The following is a 13,327-nucleotide window of genomic DNA, read 5'->3' on the forward strand; positions in this document are numbered from 1 at the left end:
CGGGTCGGGGAGGGGCGGGGCGGTCAGCGGGCGGCGCGGCGCCGCGCGTAGCTGCCGATGGCGCCGCGGAAGTGCGCGGCCGTGTTGAGGCGCGGGCGCAGCAGCAGGGCGAGGGCGCGCGGCACGAAGTACCCGGCCAGCGGCGGCGCCAGCGTGCCCAGCGCGCCCAGCACGGCCGCCGCCGCCGCCGAGCGGCCGCGGAAGGCGCCCTGCGTGCAGAGCGCGGCGGCGGCGCAGGCGAGGTGCAGCAGCAGGCCGCAGGTCAGGCAGCGCGCCTCGTTGTAGCCGGCGGGCAGGTCCTTGCCCGCGTAGCTCAGCGCGAAGCAGCCGCCGCTCAGCGCCACGTTGAAGGCCGCGGCCGCGGCGCCCGCCGCGCCGCCCCCGCCGCACTCGAGCGCCGGGCGCTCCGCCGCCGCCTCGCGGCGCCCGCGCGGCCCCGGGGGGGCGGTGACCGCCGCCGCCAGGCACAGCGACGCCTGCGCCGCCGCGCCGGCCGCGATGAGGAGCGCCGGGGCGCCGCGCCGCAGGCAGGCCCGGCGGAGCCGCGGGCAGCGGCCGCGCAGCTTGAAGATGGCGACGAGCCGCAGGCAGCGCGTGGCCACGCTCGAGAGGAAGACGGCGAAGCTGACGGCGAAGAGCGGGAGGCGCAGCAGGCAGCAGGGCCGCGTGGGCGCCCCGAAGTAGCAGAAGAGGCTGCCGCAGGCGCAGGCCAGGGAGCCCAGCATGAGGAAGCAGAGCCGCCCGCCCGCCGCCCTGACCACCGGCGTGGAGGCGTGCCGGGCGAAGAGCGCGGCCAGCGCGGCCAGGAGCAGCAGGAGCAGCGCGACGGGGGTCAGCAGCGCCCAGGAGAGCGGCTCGGCCCAGGACAGGAACTCCACGGTGCGGTTGAAGCAAACCTCGCTGCTCGCCGGGGACCACTCGTCCGCCCCGCAGGCCTGGCAGGCGTAGAGGTCTGGAGGAGACACGCGCCCGGACAGCGGCTGAGCCGCGCTGCGCGCCGCGGGCCCCGGTAAGTGACCTGCCCTGGGGGAGCGCCCTGACCTCACGGTGCCCCGCACCCCCGGCTGCCTGCTAGAGCTGCCCTCCCCTCTGGTCCCGCTCCTTCCCCTCAGGTGCTTCTGAGCCTGCAGGAGCAGCGAGGGCTCTTTTCCCAAAAGCTCCCCCAGAGGACTTCCCAAAAGTCCGCTGCCAGGTGGGACAAGGCTTAGGGGAGCACGGGCTGCAGGAGGGGAAGGGGCTCCTGCACGCAGCAGTGACCTGCCGAGGCAGGGAAGGGTCTGCAGCAGCTCTCCTGCAGGCCTGGCCACAGGATGAGGAATGCAGATCGGGGTCTTTAGGGATTCCCTGCTCCCACTGTTAGTCAGAGCCGGCCATTTCTGTCACCCTCAGTGCAAATGCAGACTAAGGCTGCCCAGGGACCAGGAGCACGTGCTGGCAAGGGGTTTATCATGGTGGCTAACGAGGCAGGGCATCCCTGCTGCCGGTCCCAGGAAGGGAACATTTCCATACGCCCTGAGGATGTGGGAGCTGCTGGTGACCACAATGGTGAGTGCAATCCAGGGCACAAAGGCAGCACCGGGCTCAATTTCCCTCCTGGAGGATGCGGTGCAGGAAACAGCTGTCAAGCCAGGTGTCCCTTGTTCCCTTTCTGCAAAGGAAGGGGCTCTGCTGGCACTGTCCCCGCTAGTTATTTATTTGACTGTGCTGGACAACCTGTTGGCAGCATCCCCCGGAAAGCGTGGGGCTGAGAGCAGGGTGTAGGCTTTGCATACCCACAAGTAAGCAAACAGGGAAGTCAGACTGACCGCATTTAGGTGAGCTCAGAGGTTTTTACTGGCCACATGGAGGAAAAAAGATTGATAGAAAAGAGGGGTAAAGAGCATGAGAGAAAAGAGGTAGCTGCTGGGGCTGGGGGCAGGAGAAGGGTAAGACAGCAGCAAGGAGGTGATGAGATGAGGAGGAAGGGTGCGCGTAGAGGAGCTGAGCAGGAAGGGGAGGCAGAAGCTGCCCAGAGGTTACTGACCCGTTCTGTTCAGGAAGGTCCCTGCTGGACAGGCCATGCAGCTGAAGCAACACCTGTGGCGGTTCTGCTGCAGCCTCTTCTCCCCAGCGGCACAGGGCTGGGAGCACATGGAGATGGGAGCCTGCGGGGAGCACAGCGGCGATCAGGCAGGTGGAGGCAGGGCCTGCTGGGCAGTGTGAACGGGGCAGGCAAGAGGACAGACAGCAGCCCAGGACGGGCAGCCACCGGGCAGCTTGCTGTTGTCCTTTTTCCAGAGATAGTGGGAAAATTAGGTTGTTTGAAGGTAAAAGTAGGAGTTGGGAGCCTTTTAGCACATACCCTGCTTATTTTCTGGAAGGATGAAAGGCACTACTAAGAACGCGAAACGCCCCCTGTACCCTCCCTGCATACTGCCTCCATCTGCCCTTATATTTGTCCTGTAATGGAAAAATACCCAGGAAGTAGTGTTGGGATGTAATTAGCTTGCCAGTACACAATAAACAAGATGTGGATGCAGAACAGTACCTGGTGATCTTTTGTATGCCACAGGATTTTGCTGCGGTTAAGGAGCAGCCTGTCAGGGTTCACAGTGAAAGTTCCGACCACATCAAAAGCCCAGCTCAGGCCGCTCCAATTCCACATGATGATGTCGTAACCTTTATGAATGTTCCCATTGGCATCAAAACAGATCTGGCTGTTGTGCAGGCTGAAGTTTACCTGCTTGATTTTTTGTAGGAGCTGTAAAACAAGAGTAAGAGCAGAGTTGATCCTGATGACAAGATTCCCACTGAGGAGAGTCTTGTCAGCAGAGAGAGATGTACTGGAGGTCACCTGCTCCGCTCTGCCTCCTCTCAAATATTCCCCAACAACCAGCATGCCTCCAGTGGCAGACAGCCCCTTCCAGGTTTCTTAAAGGGGCTAGTGGCTGAGAAACAGGAATGATCTAAAGTGCAGGTCTGCACTCAGGCTGCTTTGCCTGTCACAAGCAGCTGAAGCCCACAAGGCAGCAACTGTGTAGTGACCAGAGAGAGGGAAGGCTGAAAGCAGTCTCACACGGCTAGAGACATCAGTTAAGGGAGAGCCTTTGCAAGAGGATCTGTGCCTGTCCCACGTGGCCAGAGACCAAGAGACTTACAGCCATGAGCAGTGCAGGGGACTCAAGAGTCCCAAGTGCTGTCATAGTGCCTTAGCTGCCAGAACAGCCCTGCTGTCTTCTGCTTGGAGATGAGCCTCCCAGGCTGATGGAAAACCCCTGAGCACAGGGGGAAAATCCACACTGCAGGGGGAAGAAGATCCTTCTTCACCTTGCTCTTACCTGCCAGGGATAGACTCTGTCTTTGCTGCACACCCCCGAGGCACAGCCCAGCAGGTCATGGAGACCGTGGGCCACTGCGTACACAGCTGAGTACACGTTGTTAGAGGCCTGAGTGTCGTATATGTTGGGGGCCATGGCGAGCAGGTGGCATCCTGGGCACTGCTGGGTGCAGTTCGGCCAGGTACTCTCGCTGCTGCTACTTCTGTTTTCCCCACCTGCCCCCGTGCTGCCAGCACTTTCAGACGCAGCGCGTTCTTCTGCATATTTCCAAGATTCAAGGCGTTCCAGCATTGTAGACTCTGCCTGCTCAACTGACATCCCAATCACAGAGCCGGTATTTTGGATGCCAGGCACTTGCCAGATGTTTTGGGCCAAAGACCAGTCTTCAGAGGCCACCCACACCATGCCTGTGATGTTCTTCTGCACCACCACCTCAAAGAAAGGCCGGGCACTGTTTATGTTGGAGAAGACAACAGTGACATTGACCCTGATGTCCATGAGGATTCCGACCAGCCTGTGGAGCTCTGGGCTGCTGGCGTCCTTGTTCGTGGGGATGATGCCTCGGTAGGCAACACACACGTCACTTGCGACCAGCAGATCATAGAGGGCATTTAGCCCATCCCTGCCGTAGGCGTTGTCACTGCCCAGCAGAGCAACCCAAGTCCACCTGAAGCTTTGCAGCAGCAGTGCAATGGCTTTCACTTGCTGCCTATCGCTGGGGATGGTGCGCAAGAACGAGGGGTAGAACCGCTTCAGGCTCAGTTTCTCCAAGGAGGCTTCATAACTGATCTGCAAAGGAAGCCAGGAGAAGGGGTTGCCCTCCCCAGGCAGTGACACACAAGGAGGATCTGCTGCCGTGGTAGGGGGAATCTCCACGAGCAGCAGGTCTTTTGAAGGGAGTTAGAGCTGGGGAGGCAGCAGACCTGGAAAATGTTCTGCCATGCACTGCCACAAGAGAAGCCCCTGAAAGCCAGGGAGCTGGGCATGGTTCCTGCCTGTCAGCTCTTCGTGCCCAGCCAATGCTGCAGCCAGGTCCTGCGGGGGCAGAGGGGCTGCACTGGCAGCTGAGGTTGTTCCTCTGCCCATCTGCTCCTCAGCCCCAAGCCCACTTCTCCCTCACACCATCAGCACTCTGGAGCTCTTTCCTTTGGCTACTACAGACAGCCCCCCGCAGCGCTTGTTGCTGCTGCGAGGGAGCAAAGCTCACCTCTGGCACAAGGAAGACGCCCAGGATAGCGGCCGTGGTGAGGGCCAGCTGGGTGCTGTCAGGCCCAATGACAGCCACAACCGTGGGCTCGTAGTGCTGGAAGGCGTGGAGCATCTCAATGTCGTGTCGCCCCTTCTGGACGAGGGCGTGCAGCGTCGCGTATATGTTGGCAGACTCGGAGCAGGTGTCGTAGATCTCGTAGCCCAAGGTGACGTTGGGGAGGAGGGAGCTGGAGTTGTTTATCTCCTCCAGGGTGAACCGCATGGTCTGGAAGAGTTGGTAGCCGTGGCTCTTGAAGGCAGCAGCACTGCGCAAACACAAACGTATTCTTGTACCCCGCGTACCGGAGGCGAGCCGCCTCGCGTCACCGTGCCTGTGCCCTGCGAGCGGCCGGGGCGCACGGAGCAGCGGGAGGGGACGCGGCCGCGCGGCGGGCTGCCAGCGGAGCACAGCGGGGCGCACCGCGGGGCTCCGAGCCCCGTTCGCCGCCGCCTGCCCCCGGGACTCCCCCCGGGCGCTCACTCGTCGCAGTCGTCCACGAGCGGGCGGGCGGCGGCCCGCGGCGCGAGCCCGTGGAGCTGGAAGAGCCCGGCCAGGCGGTAGTCGCCGTCGCGGCTGAAGAAGGCGGCGGCGGCGGCGCTGAGGCAGGCTCCGAGGCAGAGCAGCACGGGCGGGCGCATGGCGGGGCGGGGGCGGTGCCGGGCCCGGGCGGCGCCTCTTAAGGGCGCGGGGCGGGCGGGGCGGGGCGCGGCTCTCGCGAGAGGGGCGGGAGGCGGCGGAGCGCTGCGGCGGCCATGCCCGCTCGGCGGGGCCCCCCGGCCCGCCGCCCCCGCCGGGCCACGGCCCGCACCGCCGCCGCCCGCGGGGGCCGCTCCGAGGCGGCCTGGCGCGAGTTCGCCGCCTCCTTCGTCCGCGCCGGCATGGTGCCGCCGGCCGACGCGGGCCTGGCGGCTGTGGAGGCGGCGGAGGGCGCCGCCGTGCTGCTCCTGGCGCCGCAGCAGGTGGGCAGCGCCCGGCCGGGACGGGGCCGGGGCCGGGGCCGGGGCCGCCGTCTCACGCCGTCTCCCCGCAGGCGCTGACCTTCACCGGGAAGTGCCGCCTGAGCTGCCTGTACGGCGCCGTCCGCGTCCTGGGCTTCGCCATCGGCTCGCACCAGCCGGGGCTGCCGGTCTTCTCGCCGCCCACCCACTGCGCCCTCGCCCTGGAGGCGCTGCCCGCCGCCCGCCCGCCCGCCGCCGACCCCCGCCAGCTCCGCGCCGCTGCCCGCGCCGCCATGCGAGCGCACCGCGTCCGCCGCCGTGAGTGGGGGCCGGGGCCGGGGGCCGGGGGCCCGCGGGCCGCTCCGGGCGGCCGCCATTTCGCGTGCGGTGCGGGACGGGACGGGGCGGCCGCCATTTCGCGTGGCGTGCGGGGAGATGCGGTGCGGGGCGGCCGCCATTTCGCGTGCGGCGCGGTGCGGAGCGGCCGCCATTTCGCGTGGCGTGCGGGGCCCGGCCGCCATTTCGCGTTGGCTGAGGGCCCCGCTCTTCCCCCGCAGAGGCGCGGGTGAAGGTGATGGCGCGGTTCTCGCCCGAGTGCGCCGTGGTGCTGCTGGAGCACCTGGACACGCCGGTGACGCGGTTCCTGCTCAGCCTCCCGCCGCTCTCACGGCTCTTCGAGGCCCAGGTGAGTCCCGGAGGGCACTGCGCTGCGTGCTCCTCCCGGGCACCCGTCGCGGCAGGGCTGGGTTACGCTGCCTTTGCTGCTCCTTCACCAAAACGGGCATCTTGCGGAGCGAGAGGAGCCAGCACGTGCGGGGCTGTCCCACTTAGCGTGCCTGCAGCAGTCCTGTCAGTACCCAGCAGCACAGAGTATGCATCTGTATGGCTTTACACGTGTCTTCCCAACCTTTTTTTCTGCTCTCCAATAGAAAAAGGAAGAGTCTAGCTTCACAACGGAGGATGCGGTTCTGGCATCTGTTGGTATCGTGAAATGTAGCCCTGATAATGGACTGCTGGTGTCAGAGAGCATGTTCCTAGCCCTGGAGGAGCTAATACAAGCATGTTGTGGTGAGTAGCATGCACTTGGCAGAGTTTTAGTGCTAGAAAAAAGAAAACTCAGAGTTTTTCATAAGTTCATAAGTAATTACGGGGAAGAGTGCATTTTAGAAGGAACTGATTAAAGGTCATATTCTTCTCGAAATAGTGTGTAACTTGAGTTTATACATCACCTTGATTGGGTTTATGTCTCTACTGCTAGATAAGCACTTCAGTGGTATAAAGATATTTCTAAATTTGATGTCAAAACTCCTTAGTTTTGCTCTTCCTAGTGGGTAGAAAAACATCTACTTCTTTATCTAACAACATTAAAAATATCATGAGCAATTGGAATTAATACCAACTGGGTTGTAGTATTAGAGCTTTCTCCTCCTTCTAGGAGCCTCTTCCCTTTATATTGATAAGCTTAACATACTGCTCTTTAAAGGATTTTTTTTACTAAAATACATCATAGTCAGACCACAGATTCTGTAGGTTTGGCAACTTGTTTTCTTTCACAAATTTATGTAAATAGGACACTTCAGAATAACTCACTGTCAGCTTCTTTCAGAGTATGCTTTTCTTTTCCCCCAGCGGAAGATGAAGGTGTACCTATCATTATGGTGTGTGGTCCAAAAAGCATTGGGAAGTCGACATTTAACAGATACCTGATTAATCTGTTACTGAATCAGTGAGTTTTTTTTCATGTTCTGTGGCTCTTTAAGTACTGCATGTGATTTAAGAGAAGAAGAAAACTACCTGCCAAGATACTTAAAAATGTTGTTTTCACTGGAAACTGTATATTTTCTTTTGAAAACAAACAAGCAAAAAAGCCTAGTTTTCTGTTTTCTTGTCTTTTCTGTAATCTTGCAGAAAAGCTGCATACTGAAATATTTCTGTTGAAATACTACTAACAGCAACTTGGACTATATGAACTATTTGGACACCAAACAGGGTTTAGTAATGAATTGAGATTTATAACACTTAAAAATACACAAAAGGTTATGACTTGTTATTGTCTCAAGATTCTTGGCAGAACAAGGTGTAGAAGTTTATTATCTTGGCCGTTGCATGCTTAAAATAAGGATTACAGAGTTCATAAATCTCAAATAGCTGATCTCAGAGTGCCCAGTTCATACGTGAGAGGTGGTACACTGATTAGCACCACTTCTGATTTATTGTTCTAGTTACTCTTAAGACTGGATAGGTGTGAAGCTATTGTCATACAAGCATATGATATAAAGTGTGGTGTAGCTGAGCCATTTAAGTTCTTGCTTAGCATTTGCTCAAGTGAGGGAAGGGCACAAGCAAGTGGTGGTTTGACTGTTTAGTTTAATTTTGATGACCTGGAACAAAATCGGATTGTGCTTCTGATGTATTCAAAGTCATGTCCTTTTTCTTCTAGTGGATGCTAATATATGGGCTTCTTTCACTGCAGCCTTCCCTCTGTTGAATATATGGAATGTGACATAGGTCAAACAGAATTTACGCCGCCTGGATGCGTGTCTTTAAGCAACGTAACAGAGCCGTTTCTTGGTACGTGCTTTGCTGTTTTCAACAGTTGCCAGAAACATCTTTAATTCCCAGAAGGTGCTTCTTGAGTAGGGACTGTACTTTAGGGGAAGTTGCCACATCTACTGAAGGTGCATGTAAAGAATAAAAGCCTATAAAAGTTTTCTTGCTAGGGTTGTGTAAGCTCCGTGTGAAAATCTTGATAAATAACATGGAGCCATTCTCCCTTCTTGTTTTTCTTCCCCTGTATTTTAAAGGGAAGATTTGTGTCTATAAGCCAGTGGAACAGGTTGTGACGTGTCAAAGTGGATTTTCAACGTTTCGGATTTGTAGGGTCGCTTTGGGAAAACTTGTCTTAGTTATTAGTGTCTGCAGGTATAATTAGTTTGAGAAATGACAAGTAGATCCATATAGATCAGGGGCTGTTCTCACTGGAGGAGGGGAAAAAAAACAAGCAAACAAAAAAACCCTATAGCCAGAGAAACTGTTAGTATTTGTGGTTTTGTGAATTTGGGTCCATGTCTATAAAAGATACTATCAGAGCAGTTTGCTTTTTGGATAGCTTGTCATAGGAGATTGTGAATTTTTAGAACTCATGAACAAATAAATAATACTTTAAAAAAAATTGCATGGAGTCTTGCAAAACAAGTTCCTCTGTAGGTGCAGACTATACAAGAATGACTCTTAAAATGCTAAAAGAAGACAGTTTATTTCAAAAGGGATTGCTTGTAGGTACTTAGTAGGAATAGGGGTTTGCATTTGAATTACTGGAAGTATTAGAGGCTTGTTCTTATTTTCAGGTCCACCATTCACTCATCAGCAAACTCCACGTAAGATGGTGTATTATGGACAGACTAGTTGTGAGCAGGACACAGAAAGATACATCGATGTTGTGAAGTATGTGTTCAACTCCTACAAGAAGGAAGTGCCTTTAGTCATCAACACTATGGGCTGGGTAAAAGGTAAACATGATGAATCTATTCTGAAGAGATGGTGAACCTAAGCAGTATACTTCTACACTTCCTAGAGAGTCTAGAATAAGAAAATATCAGTTGACTGCACTTGAGCTATTGTTAGTCTTCCATAACAGCACTGAGACTTCTCTACATGGTGGCAATAATCAAGTTTTCTCTGCTTCCTAAAGGTGAGGGTTTGCTGCTTCTGACCGATATGATTCGGCTGTTATCGCCCACTCACATTGTTCAGATGGATGTGTATGACTGGAAAGCCATGGCTCCACTCACCCCTGAGTACGTTCATCTCGCTCCTGGCCTGTATACCAAAGGCAAACAGCAAGCCAAGAGCAAGCAGATGAATCTGAGCGCAGCAGAGAGCTGGAAGTCCTCTGAAGGGGAGGAAGATGCATCAGTTCCTGACTATAAACTGCTCTATATCCATCCGGAATTCCCTCGAGCTGGGGTTGCAGGTGAAGCGTAAGTAGTAAGTGCTGTGTGGTGGTTAATTTGCTTAATAAAAGTATGCTTAGCCCTGACAGTAAATTAATGACAGAACTCTTGCATAGGCCTTCAGTGCCCCCGTTAAATTGTTCAGATGCTATAAGGTTTATTGTCTCTTGATAAGTTTGCCTGTTGTGGTGTTGTTGTTTTGGTGGGAGGTGGTTGAGGGATTTTTTCAGTTTCTTTTTTTTTGGGGGGGGGGGGTGGGGTGGGGTGGGGAGCTGTTCCTCCATACACTGCTTCCAGTGTCTGCTATAAGTTATTTGGACTTTTACACTGGGCATACTTTATGCTTACAGAATACTGTCTCCTTTTTTTTTTTTTTTTTTCCCCTAATTGGGAAGTTCCTTGCCTATTTCTAACAGACCTAGATGGTCATGTTAATTTCTCTGACATTTCAAGTCAATTTGCTTACATTTTTGAAAGGCATGATTTCCTGGACCTTGACTCTTTGCTGCCCATTTTAAATGCTTTCTGTTGAGTCAGCTTTCCCTGAAGAGCTATTTAAGAAAGCAAGCGTACTATTCTGTCTCACAGCTGTATGAATATCAAGGTTGGAGAAGGAAAATGTTCTCTAATAAGACTTCTGTTTCTTTGTTTTTGTGGGTTTTGTTGTTTTTTTTTTTTTTTTTTAAAGCTACATTTGGTTACTTGTGCCTCTTCAAAATGCCCTAAAATCCTGTGATTCCTTAGAGGTAACAAAAACATGGCTCTAAATTTTCTTCAAAGATTCATGTTCTAAAAACTTAACTTGTATGAAATAGTAGCTAATTCTGCATGGTGTACTCAGGAATGTCTGGGGGTTATCTGGCTGAATCGCTTTGTATGCGTGCTGTCTTTTCTTGATTTGTTGTGGTTATCTTTCCAGGCGAGTACATAGCAGCATCTTACGTGACATGTCAATACTAGGTTACCTTGGTCAGCTGCAGCCTCCAGACATAGGATCAGTACTTCCGCTGCATAGTTTTGTGCCATACCAGGTAAATGAGCATTTCTGAAAGACTTGAAGATGTTGCAGGGAGTCTAATTCTTAGCAACTTAATTTAGTTCTGCTTGTACTTTGAGGTTTTTTTTTTTTTTCCAGAGAATGGAAAATTTTCTGTAATTTAAGGTAAAAAGCTGACCAGTGTGTTTAAACATGAGGTTTTTGTTGACATGTCAGTATGGCACGTTTTCCATGTGTTCAGTTGTTACTGTTGGAACTGTATTTTGAGATAATCTGTCTGTAGAGAGGTGGCTCAGGTTTTGTGTACTTAGAATTATCTCTGAACTCAAACCAAACTTACATTGAGCTAATGAAACAGTTCTTTTTCTTTCCCATTAGGTACCTTTTAATGCTGTTGCACTCAGGGTTATTCATACTGATGTTGCTCCTACCAATATCATGTATGCAGTGAATGCCAGCTGGGTCGGGCTCTGCAGGATACCAGACGAAATCAGATGCCAAACGGATGGGCCAGTCTTGCTGACACAGACACCGGTCTGTGATTGCCTTGGCTTCGGTACGTGAGCCTGGGAAACCTTAAGCTATGTTCTCACGTGTCATGTTTTGACAGGTATATTGCAGGATGGAAAGAGTAGAGTAGATAATTCCATCAAAAAGAAATGGAAAAGTAGGATTTGATTTAAGAACAATCAAAAACATGTTTTGTCTTCTATTACAAGCTGTGCTTCAAGTCCTTCACTTCTCTGTAACTTCTGGTAGCAGTTAAGGAGAACGTCACTAAGCAGCATCTTCTGTAGCTGGCTTCTCTTACTTGGTCTTTCACAGCTTGACAAATTACTCGCTTTTTGGATTCATGTTTTCAATAGAAGATTCCAAATGGCTTATACAAAATTCTTTAGCTGTCTGTGGGACTTGTTATTTCACAGCTGGTGGGGGGGAATGTTTTCCTTTCTCTAAACAGAGCTGCAACTGTAGTGTTTGTGGCCTGAAACATGCAAAGATTTCTCTAAGTACTGATGTTTGCTGTGAAGACTCAGCTCTGATTTTGAGGAGCTACCTTGAGTTTCTGTAGGAACATAACAAGGATAGGTATTTTGAGATGTTAGGCGCTCTTACGTATGCGGAGATGTTGGAAAAGTGGGATACAGAAGTGCAGGGTTATTTTTCTCAAGATGTCTTGAATCCCGTTCTTGGTTCTGGAAAAGCTACTTATCCAAAGAGCTTCAGCCATATTCAGTTACACAGTGTGAAGTGATTTGGTGGAGTTAGGACTGAACTTTCTATGTACTTTTTAGGAATTGTCCGAGGGGTTGAGATGGAGAAGAAACTTTATCATGTCTTAACACCGGTGCCTCCCGAGAACCTGAGACTAGTGAATTGTCTGTTACTTGGAAATATTGCTATTCCAAACTGCGTTCTTGTGAGCCAGGTAGGAGTTGCTTGGGAAGAGGGTGGGGGAAAAAAGGGTTAGGCTTGCTGGCAGATTTTCCATTTTCTTACTTTGAGGCTTACGTGTGTCCAGAGCAGTCTGGGCATTAGCAGATGGTCATACCTGTAGGAAACTGCCCTTAATGCATAAAACCAACTGAGATAACGTTCTTGTTGTTTTTCAGATATCAGAGTGTAGGTTCAGTGATAGCTTTCTCCTCTTCCCCCATTAAATTCTTGTTAGTCTGTTTAAAGGAAGGTGTTTTCAATTCAGTTGGAGATACAGGTCCATAAAGTTGTTCCTATTTTTGTTTTTTTCCAGGAAGGAATTGAGGGAGAGATCCCTTATGTCACATCTGAATATAACTACAACATTCTGGGGTCTGGGAAGCTGAAAAAGAAGAAGCGTTTCAAGAAGAGGGAGTATACTTACCAGTGTGATTACACTTGATGAAGCCTTTAGGGCCTCTGACTGCAGGATTTCTTTTATATGGCAAGAGGCAAGTGTAGTTCCAGAAGCACTGGCTACCACAGCTCCAAGAGACCCGGAACAAGTTTCCAGTGTGTAGATACTAAAACATGTCAATTTTTAATAATGCTTTATATTTTCAGTATGTATTTTGGTGTTTTGTAATAAATACGTTAAAAACGGTGGTTTGGTTTGAATTTTTCCAAAGCCTGCCCTGACTTGGACATGGCTGTGGGTGGTTATCAGAAGCTTTTCCTTACTTAAAGTAGTAGCTTGTAGCATGAAGTGATTCTCCTGACTGAAGTCTAGCCTTAAGCTAACTCTAGATTTCAGAGAATTGGTGCGCTACAGCAGGTGGGTGCACATATAACTCCACAGTAACTGTAAGTTAGTTTTACTCACAACTTTAAGAGCTTGCACTGCTCTCATACCAGTTGTCTCCTGAACTGTTGCTGAGCATAGTGCCTCCTCACGGGCTGCAGGTGGGGTGGCAGTGCGGTAGGAAGTGCTGATGCTGGTGGGAAGGAGGGAGGGGCTGTCCAAGTTCGCTCAGGTCTCGGGCGGTACGTGTTTTGTTAACCCAGCTTTGGGGAAAAGGGCAGCTGTAATCAGCCATCCTGTTGAAACCACTCGGTACATAAGGAAGGTGCATGCGCCTCAGAAACCTGGAGGAGCAGATGTGCTACCTCGCATCCTCTGTGGCCAGTGATCGTGCTTTTTTCCGCCTTAGTTTGCTCTGGCTCTGCACCCTGTTGTGACAGATTAAATGCCTTGGGTATAAACCTGAGGAGAGCTCTGCTTCTGATGTGACTGTATCGTCCATCTCTTTCTAAAGGCATTGTGGAATGAGTAGAAGGTAAACTGGGCTGGAAGGGGAGAGGAATGTGTTACCCCTGTACTGCATAGGACAGCAATGCACTCGGTCTCATTTAAGTCTCACCCAGTGAAGGACTAGAGGAGCTTTGGCTTTGTTGTT

General features: G+C 52.4%; 2 protein-coding genes across 2 annotated transcripts; one reads left to right on the top strand and one right to left on the bottom strand.

Moving 5' to 3' along the window:
- Positions 1 to 23: 23 nt before the first annotated feature.
- Positions 24 to 5,220, bottom strand: TAS1R1 (taste 1 receptor member 1). Its single transcript, XM_040533619.1, has 5 exons — positions 5,047 to 5,220; positions 4,525 to 4,831; positions 3,318 to 4,106; positions 2,528 to 2,740; positions 24 to 1,379 (listed from the first exon to the last, which is right to left on the bottom strand). Exons 1-5 carry the CDS (start codon positions 5,202 to 5,204, stop codon positions 24 to 26), a joined length of 2,823 nt encoding a protein of 940 aa, XP_040389553.1. The 5' UTR covers positions 5,205 to 5,220.
- Positions 5,221 to 5,318: 98 nt separating this feature from the next.
- NOL9 (nucleolar protein 9) lies at positions 5,319 to 12,534 on the top strand. The gene is made up of 12 exons (XM_040533992.1): positions 5,319 to 5,525; positions 5,597 to 5,822; positions 6,062 to 6,189; positions 6,434 to 6,572; positions 7,134 to 7,230; positions 7,978 to 8,075; positions 8,852 to 9,013; positions 9,196 to 9,484; positions 10,377 to 10,488; positions 10,833 to 11,010; positions 11,750 to 11,883; positions 12,205 to 12,534. The coding sequence occupies exons 1-12, from the start codon at positions 5,319 to 5,321 to the stop codon at positions 12,331 to 12,333; spliced, it is 1,899 nt and encodes a 632-aa protein (XP_040389926.1). The 3' UTR covers positions 12,334 to 12,534.
- The last annotated feature ends 793 nt before the right edge of the window (positions 12,535 to 13,327 follow it).

The sequence above is a fragment of the Cygnus olor genome, chromosome 21, assembly GCF_009769625.2.
Source record: "Cygnus olor isolate bCygOlo1 chromosome 21, bCygOlo1.pri.v2, whole genome shotgun sequence".
Classification (NCBI taxonomy): Eukaryota; Metazoa; Chordata; class Aves; order Anseriformes; family Anatidae; genus Cygnus; species Cygnus olor.

Bases quoted from the DNA above. Each gene is read 5' to 3' on its own strand.
- TAS1R1 (XM_040533619.1), bottom strand. From the start codon at position 5,204: ATGCGCCCGCCCGTGCTGCTCTGCCTCGGAGCCTGCCTCAGCGCCGCC. The intron at 4,832-5,046 runs GTGAGCGCCCGG...GTGTTTGCGCAG, and splicing joins CTCGTGGACGACTGCGACGA to TGCTGCTGCCTTCAAGAGCC. The intron at 4,107-4,524 runs GTGAGCTTTGCT...CTTCCTTTGCAG, and splicing joins GCGTCTTCCTTGTGCCAGAG to ATCAGTTATGAAGCCTCCTT.
- NOL9 (XM_040533992.1), top strand. From the start codon at position 5,319: ATGCCCGCTCGGCGGGGCCCCCCGGCCCGCCGCCCCCGCCGGGCCACG. The intron at 6,190-6,433 runs GTGAGTCCCGGA...GCTCTCCAATAG, and splicing joins CACGGCTCTTCGAGGCCCAG to AAAAAGGAAGAGTCTAGCTT. The intron at 9,485-10,376 runs GTAAGTAGTAAG...TTATCTTTCCAG, and splicing joins GCTGGGGTTGCAGGTGAAGC to GCGAGTACATAGCAGCATCT.